This window comes from Salvelinus fontinalis, chromosome 33, assembly GCF_029448725.1.
Source record: "Salvelinus fontinalis isolate EN_2023a chromosome 33, ASM2944872v1, whole genome shotgun sequence".
Classification (NCBI taxonomy): Eukaryota; Metazoa; Chordata; class Actinopteri; order Salmoniformes; family Salmonidae; genus Salvelinus; species Salvelinus fontinalis.
Genome location: NC_074697.1, coordinates 18,399,752 through 18,422,747, shown reverse-complemented (window position 1 = coordinate 18,422,747; position 22,996 = coordinate 18,399,752). Strand labels below are relative to the sequence as shown.

Here is a 22,996-nt window from a genome sequence, read left to right as displayed (position 1 = left end):
GCTACTTCCCAGTTCTCACACACACACACGGCTACTTCCCAGTTCTCACACACGGCTATTTCCCAGTTCTCTCACACACACACACTCACGGCTACTTCCCAGTTCTCACACACGGCTACTTCCCAGTTCTCACACACACACACGGCTACTTCCCAGTTCTCACACACGGCTACTTCCCAGTTCTCTCACACGGCTACTTCCCAGTTCTCTCACACGGCTACTTCCCAGTTCTCTCACACGGCTACTTCCCAGTTCTCTCACACACACACACTCACGGCTACTTCCCAGTTCTCTCTCTCACACACACACACACACACACACACACACACACACACACACACACACACACACACACGGCTACTTCCCAGTTCTCTCTCTCACACACACACTCACGGCTACTTCCCAGTTCTCTCACACAAATCAAATCAAATGTTATTGGTCACGGTCATGGTTAGCAGATGTTAATGCGAGTGTAGCGAAATGCTTGTGCTTCTAGTTCCGACAGTGCAGTAATATCTAACAAGTAATCTAACAATTTCACAACAACTACCTTTCCACACAAGTGTAAAGGGATGAAGAATATGTACATATAAATATATCGATGAGTGATGGCCGAACGGCATAGGCAACATGCAGTAGATGGTATAGAGTACAGTATATACACATGAGATGAGTAATGTAGGGCATGTAAACATTATATAAAGTGGAATTATTTAAAGTGACTCGTGATACATTTATTATATCCAACTTTTAATTATTAAAGTGACTAGAGATTTGAGTCAATATGTTGGCAGCAGCCACTCAATGTTAGTGATGGCTGTTTAACAGTCTGATGGCCTTGAGATAGAAGCTGTTTTTCAGTCTCTTAGTCCCAGCTTTAATGCATCTGTACTGACCTCGCCTTCTGGATGACAGCGGGGTGAACAGGCAGTGGCTCGGGTGGTTGTTGTCCTTGATGATCTTTTTTTTCTTCCTGTGACATCGGGTGGTGTAGGTGTCCTGGAGGGCAGGTAGTTTGCCCCCGGTGATGCGTTGTGCAGACCTCACTACCCTCTGGAGAGCCTTGCAGTTGTGCGCAGTTGCCGTACCAGGCAGTGATACAGCCCGACAGGATGCTTTTGATTGTGCATCTGTAAAAGTTTGTGAGAGTCTTAGGGGCCAAGCCAAATTTCTTCAGCCTCCTGAGGTTGAAGAGGCGCTGTTGCGCCTTCTTCACCACACTGTCTGTGTGGGTCGACCATTTCAGTTTGTCCATGATGTGTACGCCGAGAAACTAAAACCTTTACACCTTCTCCACTACTGTCCTGTCGATGTGGATAGAGGGCTGCTCCCTATGCTGTTTTCTGAAGTCCACGATCATCTACTTTGTTTTGTTGACGTTGTTTTTCTGACACCACACTCCAAGGCCCTCACCTCCTCCCTGTAGGCCGTCTCGTCGTTGTTGGTAATCAAGCCTACCACTGTAGTGCCGTCTGCAAACTTGATGATTGAGTTGGAGGCGTGCATGGCCACACAGTCATGGGTGAACAGGGAGTACAGGAGGGGGTTGAGAACACACCCTTGTGGGGCCCCAGTGTTGAGGATCAGCGGGGTGGAGATGAAGCGGCCCGTCAGAAAGTCCAGGACCCAGTTGCACAGTGCGGGGTCTCGAGCTTAATGACGAGTTTGGAGGGTACTATGGTGTTAAATGCTGAGCTGTAGTCGATGAACAGTATTCTTACATATGGACCTATTGGGGCGGTAAGCAAATTGGAGTGAGTCTAGGGTGTCAGGTAGGGTGGAGGTGATATAATCCTTGACTAGTCTCTCAAAGCACTTCATGATGACGGAAGTGAGTGCTACGGGGCGATAGTCGTTTACCTCAGTTACCTTAGCTTTCTTGGGAACAAGAACAATGGTGGCCCTCTTGAAGCATGTGGGGACAGCAGACTGGGATAGGGATTGATTGAATATGTCCGGAAAAAAAACAGCCAACTGATCTGCGCATGCTCTGAGGACGCGGCTAGGGATGCCGTCTGGGCCGGCAGCCTTGCGAGGGTTAACGCGTTTAAATATTTTACTCATGTTGGCTGCGGGGAAGGAGAGTCCGCCGGTTTTGGTAGCGGCCGTGCCGGTGGCACTGTATTGTCCTCAAAGCGAGCAAATAAGTTGTTTAGTTTGTCTGGGAGCAAGACATCGGGGTCCGAAACGGGGCTAGTTTTCTTTTTGTAGTCTGTGATTGACTGTCGACCCTGCCACATTCCTCTCGTGTCTGAGCCGTTGAATTGCGACACTACTTTGTCTCTATACTGACGCTTAGCTTGTTTGATTGCCTTGCGGAGGGAATAGCTACACTGTTTGTATTCAGTCATGTTTCCAGTCACCTTGCCCTGATTAAAAGCAGTGGTTTGCGCTTTCAGTTTTGCACGAATGCTGCCATCAATCCACGGTTTCTGGTTGGGGAAGGTTTTCAATAGTCGCTGTTGGTACAACATCACCGATGCACTTGCTAAAACTCGCTCAGCGTATACATAAATTTTGTTGTTCGACGTTATCCGGAACATATCCCAGTCCACGTGATCGAAGCAATCTTGAAGCGTGGAATCAGATTGGTCAGAACAGCGTTGAACAGACCTGAGCACGAGCGTTTCCTGTTTTAGTTTCTGTCTATAGGCTGGGAGCAACAAAATGGAGTCGTGGTCAGATTTGCCGAAAGGAGGCTTTATATGCGTCGCGGAAGTTAGAGTAACAATGATCCATAATTTTCCCAGCCCGGGTCACGCATTTAATATTCTGATAAAATTTAGGGAGCCTTGTTTTCAGATTAGCCTTGTTAAAATCACCAGCTACAATAAATGCAGCCTCAGGATGTGGTTTCCAGTTTACATTGAGTCCAATGAAGTTATTTCAGAGCCGCCGAGGTGTCTGCTTGGGGAGGGGAAATGTGCACGACTGTGATTATAATCGAAGAGAATTCTCTTGGTAGATAACGCGGTCGGCATTTGATTGTAAGGAATTCTAGGTCAGGTGAACAAAAGGACTTGAGTTCCTGTATGGTGTTATGATCACACCACGACCCGTTAATCATGGTCGTTAATCATAAGGCCCTTGATCTTACCAGAGAGATGTTTGTTTCTGTCGGTGCGATGCAGCTACAGCCCAGTTCTCACACACAGGGCTAATTCCCAGTTCTCACACACACACACACTTACTTGATAATTGCCCAAAGATGCTAACTATTTAAACAACAGGCATTCACTTACATAAGTTACATTATTTTTAACCAGGTCTCTGTCTGTCTGAGGTACACTGCATGGCACTGAGGTACACTGCACTGCAAAAGTATATGGACACCCGTTCAAATTAGTGGATTCGGCTCTTTCAGCCACACCCGTTGCTGACAGGTGTATACAATCGAGCAAACAGCCATGCAATCTCCATAGACAAACATTGGCAGAAGAATGGCCCCGTACTGAAGAGCTCAATGACTTTCAACGTGGCACCGTCATAGGATGCCACCTTTCCAACAAGTCAGTATGTCAAATTTCTGCCCTGCTAGAGCTGCCCCGGTCAACTGCAAGTGCTGTTATTGTGAAGTGGAAACATCTAGGAGCGACAAGGGCTCAGTCACAGTGATAAGCCACACAAGTTCACAGAACGGGACCGGCGAGTGCTGAAAAAAATGGTCTGTCCTCGGTTGCAACATTCACTACCGAGGTCCAAACTGCCTTGAAGCAACAGCAGCACAACAACTGTTAGTCTAGAGCTTCATGAAATGGGTTTCCATGGCCGAGCAGTGTCGGCTGGAGTGGTGTAAAGCTCACAGCTATTGGACTCTGGAGTGATGAATCACGCTTCACCATCTGGCAGTCTGACGGACTAATCTGGGTTTGGTGGATGCCAGGAGAACCCTACCTGCCTCAATGCATTGTGCCAACGATCAAGTTTGGTGGAGGAAGAATAATGGTCTGGGGCTGTTTTCATGGTTCAGGCTAGGCCCCTTGGTTCTAATGAAGGGGAATCTTAATGCTACGGCATACAATGACATTCTAGATTATTCTGTGCTTCCAACTTTGTGGCAACAGTTGGGGGAAGGCCCTTTCAGCATGACAATTCCCCCATGCACAAAGCGAGGTCCATACAGAAATGGTTTGTCGAGAAAAGTGTGAAAGAATTTGACTGGCCTGGACAAAGCCCTGACCTCAATCCCATCGAACACCTTTGGGTTGAATTGGAATGCCGACTGACCTCACTAATGCTTTTGGTCCCAGCAGCAATTTTCCAACATCTAGTGGAAAGTCTTCCCAGAAGAGTGGAGGCTGTTATAGCAGCGAAGGGGGGGACCAACTCCATATTAATGCCCATGATTTTAGAATGAGATGTTCAACGAGCAGGTGTCCACGTAGCATACATTAACCTTTTTGAATAGGGGGTGCTGTTTGCACTTTGTAATAATTTCGTTCCCAAATTAAACTGCCTCGTTCTCAATTCTTGCTCGTACAATATGCATATTATTATTACTATTGGATAGAAAACACCCTCTAGTTTCTAAAACCGTTTGAATTATATCTGTGACTAAAACAGAACTCGAGTTGGAGCAATTTTCCTATGAGGAAGTGAGAAATCTGAAATCTGCAGGCTGTTCTGAGGTCGGTTTATTCATTTGCATGTCTTCTATTGGTTGAGATGCACTGCATACGCCTTCCCCTGGATGTCAGCAAATAGTGAGAATTGAAATGGAGTTGCTAGGCAGATCTGAGGCCTTATAAATGGGCTGGCAACGTGGGGTCCTCTCTTTCTTTCCTTCGCCATGACGCAAGACAGACCTCAGGATGGCGTTCTAGAAAGCTCCCGTTATAGCCCTTAGATATATCCGGTTCTGATTTTATTCGATATAGGTGTTAAAGACATCATAATGTTGTTATTTTAAACCGAGTTATATCAGTTCATATCAGTATATTGCGATTTTCGGGTATTTATTTGTACTGCGTTCTAGTGAGTTGGGCACGTCTGGCCCACATGGCTAATGTTTACTGCTAATTCGAACGTTGAAGGCGACAATCTACAACCGAGCAACGATTCTTTTGGAAAAGGGACAACTTGCCCAAGATTCTGATGGGAGCTCATCAAAAAGTAAGAACTATTTATGATGTTAATTCGTTTTTCTGTTGAAAAATGTAAAACTCATATTCCGCCATTAATTTCGGTGCGGTCTCGCTTTAACGCACGCTGTATGTCGTAGTAACGTTAATTTTAAAAATCTAGCACAGTGATTGCATTAAGAACTAATGTATCTTTCATTTGCTGTCCAACCTGTATTTTTTTGTCAAGTTTATGATTAGTTACTGATTAGATTAGGTGCCTCTCCCAAGATTTCTCCCGACATATTGTTGGCAGCTTGGCTACTATTCTCATTGTATAACCACGATTTGTGCCGCTAAATATGCACATTTTCGAACAAACTCTATATGTATTGTGTAATATCATGTTATAGGACTGTCATCTGAAGAAGTTTGAGAAGGTTAGTGAAAAAATGTATATCTTTTGCTGGTTTATTCGTTATCGCTATTGTTGGCTTGAATCAATGCTGTTGTGTGGTTGACTATTGTAGTAAGCTAATATAATGCTATATTGTGTTTGCTGTAAAACACTTAAAATCTGAAATATTGGCTGGATTCACAAGATCTTTGTCTTTCATTTGCTGTACGCTGTGTATTTTTCATAAATGTTTTATAATGAGTATTTAGGTAATTCACGTTGGTCTCTGTAGTTATTCTAGTTGCTTTGGTGAGAGTTGTGATGGTGGCTGCAATGTTAAAATATGATTTATACCTGAAATATGCACATTTTTCTAACAAAACATATGCTATACAATAAATATGTTATCAGACTGTCATCTGATGAAGTTGTTTCTTGGTTAGTGGCTATTTATATCTTTATTTGGTCGAAATTGTGATAGCTACCTATGCAGGACAAAAATGGTGGGGAAAAAAAGTTGTGTCTTTTGCTATTGTGGTTAGCTAATAGATTTACATAGTGTCTTCCCTGTAAAACATTTTAAAAATCAGAAATGATGGCTGGATTCACAAGATGTGTATCATTCATCTGGTGTCTTGGACTTGTGATTTAATGATATTTAGATGCTAGTATTTACTTGTGACGCTATGCTAGTCAGCTTTTTTACTGATCGGGGTGCTCCCGGATCCGGGATTGTGATGAAGTAGAAGTTAATGACAGGGTTCAGGTCAATATTAAAGCCAACACAAGGGGGCGCCTCTCCACAACACTTTTAGATTGGTTAACCTCTCTGGGATTTGTGGGACGCAACATCCAGTGAAAATGCAGAGCGCCAAATTCAAATAAATTACTATAAAAATTGAACTTTCATGAACTCACACATGCAATACACCAAATTAAAGCTACACTTGTTGTGAATCCAGCCAACGTGTCAGATTTCAAAAAGGCTTTACGACGAAAGCACACCAAACGATTATGTTAGGTCAGTACATAGTCACAGAAAAACACAGCCATTTTTCCAGCCAAAGACAGGAGTCACAAAAAGCAGAAATAGAGATTATTAATCATTAACCTTTGATGATCTTCATCAGATGACACTCATAGGACTTCATGTTACACAATACATGTATGTTTTGTTCGATAAAGTTCATATTTATATCCAAAAATCTCAGTTTACATTGGCGCGTTACGTTCAGTAATGTTTTGCTTCCAAAACATCCGGTGATTTTGCAGAGAGCCACATCAATTTACAGAAATACTCATCATAAATCTTGATGAAAATACAAGTGTTATGCATGACATTTTAGATAAACTTCTCCTTAATACAACCACTGTGTCAGATTTCAAAAAAGCTTTACCGAAAAAGCACACCATTCAATAATCTGAGTACAGCGCTCAGAGCCCAAAACAAGCCATACAGATATCCGCCATGTTGTGGAGTCAACAAAGTCAGAAATAGCATTATAAATATTCACTTACATTTGATGATCTTCATCAGAATGCACTCCCAGGAATCCCAGTTCCACAATAAATGTTTGATTTGTTCGATAAAGTCCATCATTTATGTCCAAATACCACCTTTTTGTTTGCGCGTTTAGTACACAATCCAAACTGACGACGCGCGGGCAGGTCCAGGCGAAAGTTCAGACGAAAAGTCATATTACAGTTCGTAGAAACATGTCAAACTAAGTATAGAATCAATCTTTAGGATGTTTTTATCATAAATCTTCAATAATGTTCCAACCGGAGAATTCCTTCCTCTGTAGAATTGCAATGGAACGCAAGCTAACTCATGTGAACGCGCATGACTAGCTCATGCCACTCTGCCACTCATTCAGCTCCCATTCCCCTCTCCTTCACAGTAGAAGCATCAAACAAGGTTCTAAAGACTGTTGACATCTAGTGGAAGCCTTAGGAAGTGCAATATGACCCCATAGACACTGTATATTCGATAGGCAAAGAGAGGAAAAACTACAAACCTCAGATTTCCCACTTCCTGGTTTGATTTTTTCTGGGTAGAGGGACGGGGGCTGGCACCATGGTGGGTAGAGGGACGGGGGCTGGCACCATGGTGGGTAGAGGGACAGGGGCTGGCACCATGGTGGGTAGAGGGACGGGGGCTGGCACCATGGTGGGTAGAGGGACAGGGGCTGGCACCATGGTGGGTAGAGGGACAGGGGCTAGCACCATGGTGGGTAGAGGGACAGGGGCTGGCACCATGGTGGGTAGAGGGACAGGGGCTGGCACCATAGTGGGTAGAGGGACGGGGGCTGGCACCATGGTGGGTAGAGGGACAGGGGCTGGCACCATGGTGGGTAGAGGGACGGACAGGGGCTGGCATCATGGTGGGTAGAGGGACGGGGGCTGGCAACATGGAGGTGTTGTCGAAGAACTCATCTGCCAGGGTGATGTTTACACCTTGGTATCCCTCAACGACCTAGAGAGGAAAGAATGGATACACACAGGCATACGCACACACACAAAAAGGTGTGATTAATGGTGATGTCTTCATGAGTGAGGCTCACCTCTCCCCTTCACCCTGTCGACCTTCAGATAGAGATCCCACTACACTAAATCTACAGCAATTAAGGCTGCTGTGTGTTCTCTCCTCGCCAGAGAAAAACATTTAAGGAGCTTATCATGGAAGTGAAGAAGTGGATTGGCCTCTTGCTTGTCGATAAGCAGCTCTCCCGCTCCTACCAACAACAAAAAACTTTCCCCAGAGAAATAACGATCAGAAAACTTTCTGAGATTAATGAATATTCAACACAACACCAGGGAGAGGACTAGAGATGGGAGGGGGATAGAGGAGAGGGAGGGAGGGGGTGATTCCATCCTATCCCACAGCTCAGACAGGCTAGAAAGCAGATCAGGGTTTCATTCAATTAGACTGTCTGCTTATACATTTTAGTCATTTAGCAGACTCTCTTATCCAGAGCGACTTAGAGGAGAAATTAGGGTTACGTGCTTTGCTCAAGGGCACATTGACAGATTTTCACCTAATCGGTTCCATCAGCAGTATATGTATACAGTACTGTATGTATGTAGCTAGCGATTTTTTATTTAAAATGTAGTTAACTAGGCAAGTCAGCTAAAACGGCCTACCCGTCATCGTGAACACATACAGAGATGGGTATGTACAGGTAACAGACAAAATGAAGGAAACATTTTTGTAAATGAAGGATACCAGAGAGGAAGAGGCGAAGCGAAAGTTTTTAATCCGCACAAAGACTGTCCACGAAAATAAGCGGACGAAGTGAGGAATTTTTCTATGGAGGTCAATGAGATAGTGTCGAATTTGATCAACAGATTGAATTGCTCATTTGCTTCGTGAGGCTTATTTGATCGAATAGAAGTTTTGTAATGGTTAGGTTCTTACGAATGCACTGATATAAACGTGAATGCATGTTGGCAACTTTGACTATATGAGTTGCGCCTGTTGTCATAGAGATCTAACACGTTTTAGCATGGACATTGAGGGCTTCCACCATTTTAAAGTAGTCAACTGGGTCGGGATTCCTAAGAGTTGGAAGCAAATCAGACAATGAAGAAGAAAATTGATTACTTGAAAATGGAGATAGCATCTGTGACAGCATGGGCAGCACCATTAAGGCTATAATGCAGATACAAAGGTGAGTCGTCTATCTCTATGGCCGGTTGTTCATATGTCTGCCCTCTCATTGGTTAAAATGGTCCCACCTGATCTTGCCTCCTCCCGCCTGCCTTCCATCTTTGAAGACATGTACTTACATTGTTAGAGTGGGGACTGGAATATCTTGTCAATATAATAGACAATCTTTGGGGATTCATCATATATTGAAAGCAGGTACTTCCACATAGGTTAGATTTCTGAATGAATTAAGCAATTAACATCCATCATGCTTAGGGTCATGTACATTGTTTTGTCTACCATGGCTAGAAGAGATCTCAGTGACTTTGAAAGAAGGGTCTCAAAAGGAGCATAGGGGGTTTAAAGGGTGTGTGTGTGTGTGTGTGTCTGTGTGTGTGTGTGTGTGTGTCTACATTTGTAGAATCTGTGCCGAGATGCATTGAAACTGTTCTGGCAGCTCATTGTGGCCCATCTCCCTATTAAAGACACTATGTTGGTATTTCCTTTACTTTGGCAGTTACCGGCATGTGCTACTGTAGGTTGAATGACACAGTCCCAAGAGCACATTTACTACAGTAATGTACGCCTGCTTGTATAAACTGTGTAGTAAATTGAATACTACTATGTTTATGCTTGTAAGCCTGTTTGTTGTGGATACCAGGATATAAATAATGCAAGAGAGAGAGAGAGGGGGTAGAGACAGAGAGGGGGGAGTAGAGACAGAGTGGGGGGGGGGGGGGTTAAAGAGAGAGTGAGACAGAGAGAGGGGGGAGTAGAGACAGAGAGGGGGGGGTTTAAAGATAGAGTGAGACAGAGAGAGGGGGAGTAGAGACAGAGAGAGAGGGGGGTTAAAGAGAGAGTGAGACAGAGAGAGGGAGGGGGTTAAAGAGAGAATGAAACAGAGAGAGGGGGGAGAAAATACAGAGAGGGGGGGTTAGAGAGAGAGAGAAGGGGGGTAGAAAGAAAGAGAAGGGGGGTATAGAGAGAGAGAGGGGGGACTAGAGACAGAGAGAGGGGGGGTTGGAGACAGAGAGAGGGGGGTTGGAAACAGAGAGAGGGGGGTTGGAGACAGAGAGAGGGGGGAGTAGAGACAGAGAGAAGGGGGAGTAGAGACAGAGAGAGGAGGGAGTAGAGAGAGAGAAGGGGGTAGAGACAGAGAGAGGGGGGTTAGAGAGAGAGAAGGGGGGTAGAGAAAGAAGGGGGGTAGAGAGAGAAAGAAGGGGGTAGAGACAGAGAAGGGGGGTATAGAGAGAGAGACAACGGGGGTAGAGAGAGAGACAACGGGGGGTAGAAACAGAGAGAGAGAAGGGGGTAGAGAGAGAGAGAAGGGGGGGTAGAGAGAGAGAGAGAGAACGAGAAGGGGGTAGAGAGAGTGAGAGAAGGGGGGTAGAGAGAGAGAGAGAGAGAGAGAAGGGGGGTAGAGAGAGAGAGAGAAGGGGTAGAGAGAGAAGGAGGTAGAGAAAGAGGCAGTGAAAGGCAGCGTGTGGTATTGATTTCATATGATAGAGCAGTACAGGGCTTCTAGGGAGAGAAGGGGCGTAGAGAGAGAGAGAGAAGGGGGGTAGAGAAAGAGACAGTGAAAGGCAGCGTGTGGTATTGATTGCATATGATAGAGCAGTACAGGGCTTCTAGAGGGACCGGTACCTTGCTTCCTGACTCTCAGCGCACATCGTTACAGAATGACGCCTCACCAAAGGAAAGCATCAGGGAGTTTTTTTGTTTTTGTGTTGGAGGTGATGTCAGGTCCGGGTGTCAGAACCGAGGCAACCGGGGAGGTCTCAGCCGGCTCTCACTCCTCAGGCCGGTTTGTCAGATTTCTGCACCTCAGAGGACACGACCGGTCCGCTCCTGATCCCCGGGATCGTCCCTGTCGGTGGCGTCCTGCGGCTGGAACCGAACGCGCCGGGGAGGGGGGTACTGTCATATATGCTCTCTCTCCTGCGCTCTAGGTCGCCATGCTCCTGCGCCTCAGCTGGATCGACAGGTTCCCGCGCCTCAGCAGAGATGACCGGTCCGCTCCTGAACCCCGGGATCATCATCTTGGTTGGCGTCCTGCAGCCGGAGCCGCGCGTCGGGGAGGGGGTACTGTCACATGTGCTCCCTCTCCGGCCTCTAGGTCGTTAAGGTGGACACCTGTCACCATCGTTACGCCCATTAGCACAATATGACACTCACCTGGACTCCATCACCTCCTTCATTACCTGCCCTATATATGTCACTCCCCTTCGTTCCTTCCCCATTGTTTCCGTTTCTGTTTCTTTTCTGTGCGTTGTTCGTGTTTCTTGTTTTGGTTTATGTTGTTTTTTCATTAAAACACTCATTCCCTGAACTTGCTTCCCGACTCTCAGCGCACATCATTACAAGAATGGTACCACCTGATCTCCTGTCCTCCCGCCTGCCATCCATCTTTGAGGATATTGTATTTCCATTCTTAGAGCCGTCACTGGAATATCTTGTAATATAAAAGACAATCTTGCCTTTAATTAAATCTTCGTAAATAAAGTACTACAGTATAAAAGACGTGGGCAGACCCCATGTCCTTTAAAGAGGGCACACCTCTAGCATGGACCAATGGCTGTCCAGAATATGATCCTGGCCATGGCATCAAAAACAGTAAAGAACAAAATGCTACATTGTAAAACTGAGAAAATTGCCTATTATAGATTTGAAAAAGAATGAAAGATTATCTACAGAGTGAAAACAAAAGGTATATATTTTATAAGAATCAAAATGGAAGAGATATGACAAACCCTGTCCTCATTAGTACCTAATCTGGGAATAGAGATGTACCCACAATGCAACGGGCCAATCTGACCTCCAGGCCCAGGCCCCAACTGACTGCTGACCTCTCCCCACCCCAGTGTCATTCACACACATGGGCCAAGCCAACCAACAATCGCCATACAGATCATTAAAGCAATCTAAATATTGTATCAGATTCTTCGGTTTACTTTTTCTCATTCAGAATAAACAGACAAACTGACATCTCATCTGCCATGTTTGTAATTCTGAAGCTCTGGTGGCTTTGCCCCGTTCAACCCCTTTGTTTAACAACCAATAAATAGCTTACCTCAGCTTTCGACAAACAAACTATTCTGTGCGTACTACTACATGAGCGTAAACAATTAGTAAATTGAGCACATTAGCCCAAACACACACCCGGGTCAGCAGTAAATGTTTTCTGATGAGCTGGGAACACAGAGGGTATGTGGGAGGTCAGTTAGCAGAACGCCTAATGATGCCACATGTTTGGATTGAGGATTTTCAACCCAATAAGTAACAATCTTCACGCCTCATTGACAGAGAGAGAAAGAGAACAGAGACAAAAAGATAGAGGTACAGGAGAGAGAAATAGATATTTAAAAACTTCAGTCATAACCGTTTTAGAGTTTCAGTGCATTTCCATTTCAATATAAGATTGTAACCATACTTCATCACTCTGATAGTACCACTCCTGGCTATGTCATACCAAATAATCCCATTGGAGTTTTGAATTAAAGAGGTACTGCATGAGGTCTTTATCTTTGTCCATATGTATGGGAATGCTTGGCTATCTATGCTAGTCCATCAGGAGGAGATCACCATCTAATACAGAGAGAGAGAGACAGTTTATAAATTGTGAGGGAGCGATAAAGAAAGAAAGAGAGCGAGAGGCTGAGAAAGTGAGGTAAACAGAGATTACACAGCACTAGCGTCTCCTAGGGAACGGTGTGTGTCACTGCATGTAAACCATTAGAACAGCTCAAGAGTTGGGATGACGAGGGTAACGCTCCAATTACAAACTGGGTGGTTCAAGCCCTGAACCACCCAGTTACCCGGCTGACAGTCGTGGTATATCAGACCGTATACAACGCGTATGACAAAACTTTTATTTTTACCGCTCTAATTACGTTGATAAACAGTTTATAAATCGCAATAAGGCACCTCGGGGGTAGGTGGTATATGGACAATATACCACGGCTAAGGGCTGTATCTTGTTTCTTGTTGTGCTGTGTGTTTTGTCATACATTTTTCATCCCAGCCCGTCCCTTTGGTAGGCCAACATTGTAAATACGAATGTCCATAATTGACTTAAATAAAACGTTAAATACGAATAAAATACTGAGACACTTCCACAGTCATTCATTTTGATTGGAAGGCTTTTTAGAAGACAACACTAAGGCTGGTCGACCAAAATCTCATATCCCGATATAAACTCTGCAAAGAAACGGCCTCTCACTGTCAACTGCTTTTATTTTCAGCAAACTTAACATGTGTAAATATTTGTATGAACATAACAAGATTCAACAACTGAGACATAAACTGAACAAGTTCCACAGACATGTGACTAACAGAAATTTAATAATGTGTCCCTGAACAAAGGGGGGGGATCAAAATCAAAAGTAACAGTAAGTATCTGGTGTGGCCACCAGCAGCATTAAGTACTGCAGTGCATCTCCTCCTCATGGACTGCACCAGATTTGCCAGTTCTTGCTGTGAGATGTTACCCCACTCTTCCACCAGGGCACCTGCAAGTTCCCGGACATTTCTGGGGGGGAATGTCCTTAGCCCTCATCCTCCGATCCAACAGGTCCCAGACGTGTTCAATAGGATTGAGATCCGGGCTCTTCGCTGGCTGGCCATGGCAGAACACTGACATTCCTGTCTTGCTGGAAATCACGCACAGAACGAGTAGTATGGCTGGTGGCGTTGTCATGCTGGAGGGTCATGTCAGGATGAGCCTGCAGCAAGGGTACCACATGAGGAAGGAGGATGTCTTCCCTGTAACGCACAGCATTGAGATTGCCTGCAATGACAACAAGCTCAGTCAGATGATGCTGTAACACACCGCCCCAGACCATGACGGACCCTCCACCTCCAAATCGATCCTGCTCCAGAGTACAGGCCTCGGTGTAACGATCACTCCTTCGACGATAAAAGCGAATCCGACCATCACCGTGGTGAGACAAAACCGTGACTTGTCAGTGAAGATCACTTTCTGCCATTCCTGTCTGGTCCACCGACGGTGGGTTTGTGCCCATAGACGACGTTGTTGCCGGTGATGTCTGGTGAGGACCTGCCTTACAACAGGCCTACAAGCCCTCAGTCCAGCCTCTCTCAGCCTATTGTAGACAGTCGGAGCACTGATGGAGGGATTGTGCGTTCCTGGTGTAACTCGGGCAGTTGTTGTTGCCATCCTGTACCTGTCCCACAGGGGTGATGTTCGGATGTACCGATCCTGTGCAGGTGTTGTTACACGTGGTCTGGGCCTGCGAGGACGATCAGCTGTCCGTCCTGTCTCCCTGTAGCGCTGTCTTAGGCGTCTCACAGTACAGACATTGCAATGTATCGCCCTGGCCACATCTGCAGTCCTCATGCCTTCTTGCAGCATGCCTAAGGCACGTTCACGCAGATGAGCAGGGACCCTGAGCATCTTTCATTTGGTGTTTTTCAGAGTCACTAGAAACATTTACATTACATTTAAGTCATTTAGCAGACGCTCTTATCCAGAGCGACTTACAAATTGGTGCATTCACCTTATGACATCCAGTGGAACAGCCACTTTACAATAGTGCATCTAAATCTTTTAAGGGGGGGGGGTTAGAAGGATTACTTTATCCTATCCTAGGTATTCCTTGAAGAGGTGGGGTTTCAGGTGTCTCCGGAAGGTGGTGATTGACTCCGCTGTCCTGGACAGGTCACCAGAAAGACCTCTTTAGTGTCCTAAGTTTTTATAACAGTGACCTTAATTGCCTACCATCTGTAAGCTGTTAGTGTCCTAACGACCATTCCACAGGTGCATGTTCATGATTTATTGAACAAGCATGGAAACAGTGTTTAAACCCTTTACAATGAAGATCTGTGAAGTTATTTGGATTTTTACAAATTATCTTTGAAAGACAGGGTCCTGAAAAAGGGACATTTCTTTTTTTGCTGAGTTTAGGTCATTTCATATCCCGATAACGATACTGTCACGAACCGGCTCGAAGCCCGTAACAAAAAGGGAGACAACGTGGAGATAAAGAATAACAATAATATATTTATTAACTGAAGTAAAGTAAATACAATTAACAATGGTGTGTGTTTAGTCAGTAGTGTAAGTGAGTGGTCGCATGTATACATGTGATAATGAGGGGTGTTGAAAGGTGCCAACATAAACAAACCAAATAGCCCCAAAAATGCCACAAACAAAATCTATCTGTGTCTGCGTGGAGAGAGTCTCCCCAATGAATGTGGAAGAGGTCTATTTACCCCCGGGACACACCCGGGCCCAGGTGTTTCCCATGTAGCTGACGACCCTCCCAACTCCGCCCACCAGCATCCTAATAAGGAAACAAGAACAAAGAGAGAATACGGCAGACAGAGTGGAAGGGTCGGCACAATACATATCACCATATAGCACATATTCTGTAAATTAAATGAATAAATAGTTTATATAAAATGACCACATGTAAAGGCCTATTTCTTATTACATTTTGAATTATACTCAGCAAAAATAAAAAGGACTTACTCATATTTTATTATTTCTCCTTTTTAGAACCTTTGTGCAAATTTTAATTTAAGCATGTAACAAAATACAAAATAATAATGTATAAAATCTAAAAACGTAAATAGAAAACCCTTCAACTATAGTTGCAAACAAAATAAATATAGGCCTAAAATATATATATATTTTTTAAATATACAGTTGAAGTCGGAAGTTTACATAAACAAGTTTTAATGACTCCAACCTAAGTGTTTCAACCACCCGACAAACTATAGTTTTGACAAGTTGGTTAGGACATCTACTTTGTCTAGTCATGTTTCCAACAATTGTTTACAGACATATTATTTCACTTATAATTCACTGTTTCACAACTCCGTTGAGTAGGAAGTTTACATACACTAAGCTGACTGTGCCTTTAAACAACTTGGAAAATTCCAGAAAATGAATAAGCTTCTGATAGACTAATTGACATAATTTGAGTCAATTGGAGGTGTACCTGTGGATGTATTTCAAGGCCTAACTTCAAACTCAGTGCCTCTTTGCTTGACATCATGGGAAAATCAGAAGAAATCAGCCAAGACCTCAGAAAGAAAATTGTAGAGTCGTCCAATTGACTAAAAATATTGCCGTAAAGAGTGTGATTTGCGACACAACGAAATAAACGCATAATATGAAACGATTGATGTTTTTCTATCGTCACACGATATATATCGTTGCCCTACAACACACTGGTCTGTATTTGATTGGTGGGAATAGAGCCTACCTGTTTGATATTCTCTGCCAGGAACACAAAGTATGCACTGCAGAATCCCAGCTGTGTCCACACCAGGAAGAAGTTGACCAGGTGCCTAAAACAGGACAGAAGGACAGGACAGGGACACATAAACATGTTAAAATAGCTCTGAAACATCTGGATGGCTTCTACAACGTTAGAATACAGTATTTCTGTTCTGTACTATTTTACTCTTTAATATTCTATGAGCATCAGGGCATCTTCAATGCTAGTAAGCCATTTTTCTAAAGTAGCAATAATAACCTAATAAGAATCCTGTCTCGACTGCTCCTCTTGTCTGTGCCTAAATATGTTCCTTACTATAGCTGGTGATAAGCTTAACCTAAATTATTCAGCATATGATGTATAATACTGTTACATCTGGTGAGTACACAATGACAAGACATCTAAAGACTCTCTTGAACAAAAGGTAGATAGTTTTCAACTAAATCAATGACGTGGGTATATTACTGCTGTTGCAGTCAGGTAGCATATTACTGCTGTTGCAGTCAGGTAGCATATTACTGCTGTTGCAGTCAGGTAGCATATTACTGCTGTTGCAGTCAGGTAGCATATTACTGCTGTTGCAGTCAGGTAGCATATTACTGCTGTTGCAGTCAGGTAGCATATTACTGCTGTTGCAGTCAGGTAGCATATTACTGCTGTTGCAGTCAGGTAGCATATTACTGCTGTTGCAGTCAGGTAGCATATTACTGCTGTTGCAGTCAGGTAGCATATTACTGCTGTTGCAGTCAGGTAGCATATTACTGCTGTTGCAGTCAGGTAGCATATTACTGCTGTTGCAGTCAGGTAGCATATTACTGCTGTTGCTTACAATAAGTAATGAAATGTCTCATTAAGATATATTGCATTAATGAAGTCAACCTGAAACATTTAAGGGGAAGTGCCAATCAATAATTCTCAGACCACCACTCAAACCTTTTATTTTAACACTACATTAAAAGCACTTTTTCCTCATCTATAACACTAACCCAACCAGTAAGCAGTATATTGGACCAAAACAGCATCTATGAATCTCAAATGAAAGGCTGTGGTAGTCAATTTAAGGGAATTAAAAAATAATATATACCTTATTTACATAAGTATTCAGACCCTTTGCTATGGGACTCGGGAATTGAGCTCAGGTGCATCCGGTTTCCAGTGATCATCCTTGAGATGTTTCTACAACTTGACTGGAGTCCACCTGTGGTAAATTCAATTGATTGGATATGATTTGGAAAAGCACCCACCTGTCTATATAAAGGTCCCATAGTTGACAGTGCATGTCAGAGCAAAAAACAAGCCATGAGGCCAAAGGAATTGTCCGTAGATTCAGAGACAGGATTGTGTCGAGGGACAGATCTGGGGAAGGATACAAAAAAAAATATTCTGCAGCACTGAAATTACCAAGACTCTTCCTAGAGCTGGTCATCAAACTGAGCAATCGAGGGAGAAGGGCCTTGGTCAGGGAGGTGACTAAGAACCCGATGGTCAATCTAACAGAGCTCCAGAGTTCCTCTGTGGAGATCGGAAACCCTTCCAGAAGGACAACCATCTCTGCAGTACTCCACCAATCCGGGTGGCCAGAAGGAAGCAACTCCTCAGTAAAAGGAACATAACAGCCCACTTGGAGTTTGCCAAAAGGCACCTAAAGGACACTCAGACCATCAGAAACAAGATTCTCTGGTCTGATGAAACCAAGATTGAACTCTTTGGCCTGAATGCCAAGCGTCACGTCTGGAGGAAACCTGGCACCATCCCTACAGTAAAGCATGGTGGTGGCAGCATCATGCCATGGGGATGTTTTTCAGCAGCAGGGACTGGGAGACTAGTCAGAACCGAGGGAAAGATGAACGGAGCAAAGTACAGAGAGATTTCTGATGAAAACCTGCTCCAGAGCACTCAGGACCTCAGACTGGGGCGATAGTTCACCTTCCAACAGGACAAGGACCCTAAGCACACTGCCAAGAAAACACAGGAGTGGCTTCGGAAACAAGTCTCTGAAAGTCCTTGAGTCGCCCATCCAGAGCCTGGACTTGAAACTAATCGAACATCTCTGGAGAAGCATGAAAATAGCCGTGCAGCGACGCTCCCATCCAACCTGACAGAGCTTGAGAGGATCTGCAAATAATACATTTTCCCTATACCCATCATGAGGATGCTACAATCTAGCCTATGAATTAAAGTTCACAACGCAGGTGTGCAGAGGTCAAGAAAAAAATGAGGTGACAGAGTGGACAGACAGTGACACATTCAATACCGCCTAGCATACTCTTGCCTACATCTAGCTGATATAGGTTGGAATCATTAGTCCAACAGTCGCAAACGAGAATTGCTATTGGAAAAATTCAGGTAGGTTTATCCCCGTTTGCTCCTGTTTAAGAAACATTTTTCAACAGAATCGGCGGAATAAATACACCCCTGATCAAACGTAAACACAGTTCACATTCATTGCAGCCACGTTGTACACCTTCTCGTATCTACGCACTCTCCTCCTCTCACATTTTCCCTTCGCTAGTGGACTTCAATACACAACACATCAGCTGTACGTGACCAGGCGAAAAACCTTTCCAAGCCAAACCATGTCATAACCGCTACATACAACCTACATCGTTATCACCATATCAGCTAAAGTAACTTCCTAGTCAACATAGCTAATAGAACTAACAAGTTAGTAAACCCGCTACAATCATGCAGTAACGTTACAGTGTACAGTCAGTAAGCAGTTTAGCACTTAAACCGGCAGGCCCCGGTGGCAATACATTTGTAAAACCAAAAGCTTTCCTTGAGTTCCAGTATTGTGTTGAACAGTCATAGCCAGCTAGCTAACATAGCATCCATATTTTTGAGCAGACTAAACTAACAAGTTGCATTTGCTAGCTAAGTAAGTGAAAAAAATAACAAAATACCTCTCTCTCCATCTTGCTTGTCTTTCATTTTTTAAGAAATTAATTTGTTTTATCTAAAAAGGATAACTTATTTTTATTAAATTCACTGAGGAAGATGGTCCTCCACTTCCTCCTCTGAGGAGCCGCCACTGGTTAACCATCCCTCCTTTGATAGAAATTAAATTATGGCTGCGATCCCAAATGGTCTGATATATCATCATCTATTCTTACCATTAGGCCCTTGTTGACCTTTGTCACAGATATGAGAGATTTGAATAGCTTCTAGGGGCGAGTAATCCATTTGGGATCCGGCCTTTTTCCAACACCTTCAGCACCCATTCGCCCCAAGAGTAGTCATGTGACTATATGGGTGATGGGTCATAGGTTGACCTCCAGATGACTAGAGCGTTCTCATCTCACCTTCCAAATCTGGCACTCTTCCTGAAGCACTGGTAGGAGCTGTGCTCCATGGAGAAGGCCACTGTGTCACTGTACCCCAGGTGAGGTCTCTTCAACCTGGGAGAGGAGAGGTACCTGGTCACACATGTGGTGTCACAGAGAGTCACCAAGAGATACAGCGACAAGAGGAAATGGACCACAAGATCTGAGGGAATTAAAAGACAGAAAGTCTCTCTGTCTGAGTCTACTTCTGCTGTCCTATTCGGTCTTGTCAGGTAGATAGAGAGACAGACAAGAGGACAACACAAGACAGAGACTGAAAGAAAGAAGGGGTGATAGATTGCTGAAAACCAGACAGCGGAAGATTGAGACGGCCATCTGAAAGCGAGTACATTACGTCCTGGTTTGGATGAGAAATGGCCGATTACAATATATTACAGTCCCATCACTCTGCTGTGGATAGTCACTCTTTCCGACACTATATTGAAATAATCACAGTGATTAATACTGTACAGCTGTCATTTGGGGAGACACAGTTTTTACTTTGCAGTGTCCCTGTACCACAAACAAGACAATGTTATACTGTAGAGGTCTTCACGGTCGAATCTGGGTCAGGTCTGATAATTGCCACGGGTCTCGGATATGTGCAATTAAAATGTATTAACCTGTCCTCTGTTAATGTAGTGTTTGTGTCATGACAACTGTGCGAGCTGTGTCAGCCGATTGAAGCTCAATAAAATATATAGCTTGTATCCAGCTGAAACTGGTTCTGGCTGCTCACCTCACATACGCCTGCGAAATAAAGAAAGAGAGAGAGACAGAAAGAAGAGAAGGAAGAGAAAGAGTGTAAAAGGACCCTTACCTTTGATTACTCACATAAAGTTCATCAACTTTTGTGAAGGTTTGGCTATTACTAGGTTTAGCTATAGCAGGCCTATGAAGGCACACAGGCACTCCAGCAGACTCCGACAGTTGAACTTGAGGTGAGGAAGAAGGCTTTAGGCCTGCAAGAGTTAAACAATATAATCTTATCTTCATAAAAAATATATTCTGAGCAAAAATAAATGAAGTAGCATCCTTCTGTACGCCTATATCTGAATAGCAGTAGTAGCCTATCTGACACGTATGTCGGGAACATGGCGCTGGTATATCTCCATCTTTCTCTCGGTCTCTCCATGGCTAGGCCTAAGCTTGTCTCCTTTCATGTTAATTTAGTAAATATGAATATCACACAGTGTAAGCCTAAAGGCCTACAGTATATGCATGCAACGCTGCATTTATCACTCAACTCTCCCGCCAGCTGAACCGTGAGGTAGTCTACTATTGCTTTAGTAAAGTAAAAAACAATAGACTATAAAGTGTAGAATAAATTACACATCGAAACAAGTTTTTTTGTAATTTGTTCTAGGCAGTTAAGGACACGTAACTGTGGATCATTTGACCAATATATCTTGTTTATTGGTGGCGCTGGCAGCGCCCAGTTGGAGGCTTCCTTTGCTCTCTCCTTCTTTCTGATCTGAATGGGTATCTTGGATCTGAACCAGCACGTGTCTGTTTGGGTTTGTTTTCCAAGGTCCTTCTCAGAACGGGTACGACTGTTTTCGGGTACATTCGGAACAGGGCTACATATTGAAATGACGCATATCGGGTCAGGTGAGAAAGCCACGGATCCAAAAGAAGACCTCTAGCTGGTTGTTATCTGCTCCCAGCACTAACCGGTACACACGCTGAGGACACAATAAAAAGGTAAATAACTGATAATGATTACATTACAATGTTTCATACTCTCCTCCCCCAACACTCAGTTGGAATACATGACACACTGTTTGTACCTATTGTGTGTGTTTAGGGAGGTGGGTTGATGTTGTTGCTAGAGCACTTGTCAGTAGAGTAATGGAGATGTGGGTGGGCCACCTCCAGGGCTCGTTTACACCCTGCAACAGCCAGGAAACACTTAACGCTCCCTTTAACATCTCACGTCTGACCACCCCGTCATTAGATCCGCCAAGGGAAATGACTGCACATTAGCCACCATATTAAGCAGAGCGGTGTGCTCACAGACTTTAAGTGATGCGGAGAGTTAGAGGGAGAGAGACAGCGAGAGAGAGAGAGAGAGAGCATTTGAGTAGACATAGCGGCTGGGTCCCTTGCGGTTAAGTGTTTTTATTACTGTAATTGTATTGAAAAAGAAAGTATGTGTGAGGACAAACACAACGAGACAGGTGTTGATGACGGCTATGAAACACCATGACACACGAGTGGCTTGTCTGTCTGTCTGTCTGTTTGTCTGTCTGTCTGTGTGATAGCATGGTTATTACCTCTCGCACAGGTGGTGGCTACAGTGGACCAGGATGTGCATACATTGAACACAGACCACATCCATCAGCACCAGGCAAAGAACAGACTGAGAACATACTGACAGTAATGTCAACACCAACTGAAACCAATTGTGAACCAGACAGGAACACTCATCAGTCCATATTAATGCAAACGCATCAGATATAACCCAGAGAAATAGGCTCACTTACACACCATCAGTAGTGGGATAGCTCTTTGCTGTTCTATGTATGTCCGCGAAAACCTCATATCACGTAACGGTGTTGTGATCATTATTTTGTTCTGTTCTGTCATCCAGAAAGAAAATCTCTCCATCATGTGACATGATCACACCATCATCATGAGACAGCACAAAGGAGGGGAGATTAAGCAAGAGGACACAACAACATTTTGGGTTCTCTCCTCAACCAATACAATACTAGCACTGGAACATCATCTAGTCTATGGAGCCTGCAGATTCTCTGGAGAAAGTCGAGCAAACGCAACGTAACCTTGGCAACGTGATACATGTGACATGCAGGCTACATCTGTTTCACTGGTAGGGTAACAGTGATCATGTGTGCCTGCTGTTGGTCTGAAGCTAACCTCGTTCTCAGTCTCCATTACAACAGAGCCGGCTGGGAGACGACATTAGTCTGAAGTGTACAAATTGACCTGATTGTCCTTTCAAATAATGACACTTGTCTAGCCTGATCCTATCCTCCTTTTGTCCATTTGGGAAATGGAGAAATCAGGAAACATGTGAGGCTATAAACTGATTTGAGCTCAACCACTAGCCAGTGCCACAGCTGCAAAGCAGGCAGGTTTGTACCATGGTGCTGAAGCACTTGTGGTGGGGACTAGTTTGATGAACACCTCACTAACTGCTTAACCAGGCCTTGGTTCCGAGAAGAAGCTGCAGCAATCTACGTATTCAAATATAATCTGATAACACACCAATTCCATGACACACACACACAGTACTTTAAACCAATGTACACGATCATATAATTACGCACTCACATCCATCTGTAAAACTCAGAGATAAG

At 44.1% G+C, this 22,996-nt stretch overlaps 1 protein-coding gene across 1 annotated transcript in view; it reads right to left on the bottom strand.

The window, feature by feature from the left end:
• The window catches only part of LOC129832529 (neutral amino acid uniporter 4-like), a 273,703-nt gene extending 253,955 nt beyond the window's left edge, over positions 1-19,748 (bottom strand). The window contains exons 1-3 of the mRNA XM_055896648.1: positions 19,653-19,748; positions 16,336-16,420; positions 7,826-7,933 (exon numbers count right to left, since the gene is read on the bottom strand). Coding sequence (XP_055752623.1) covers positions 7,826-7,933; positions 16,336-16,420; positions 19,653-19,702 — 243 coding nt within the window. The 5' untranslated portion in view covers positions 19,703-19,748. The remainder of the gene's footprint in view (positions 1-7,825; positions 7,934-16,335; positions 16,421-19,652) is intronic.
• Positions 19,749-22,996: the final 3,248 nt, after the last annotated feature.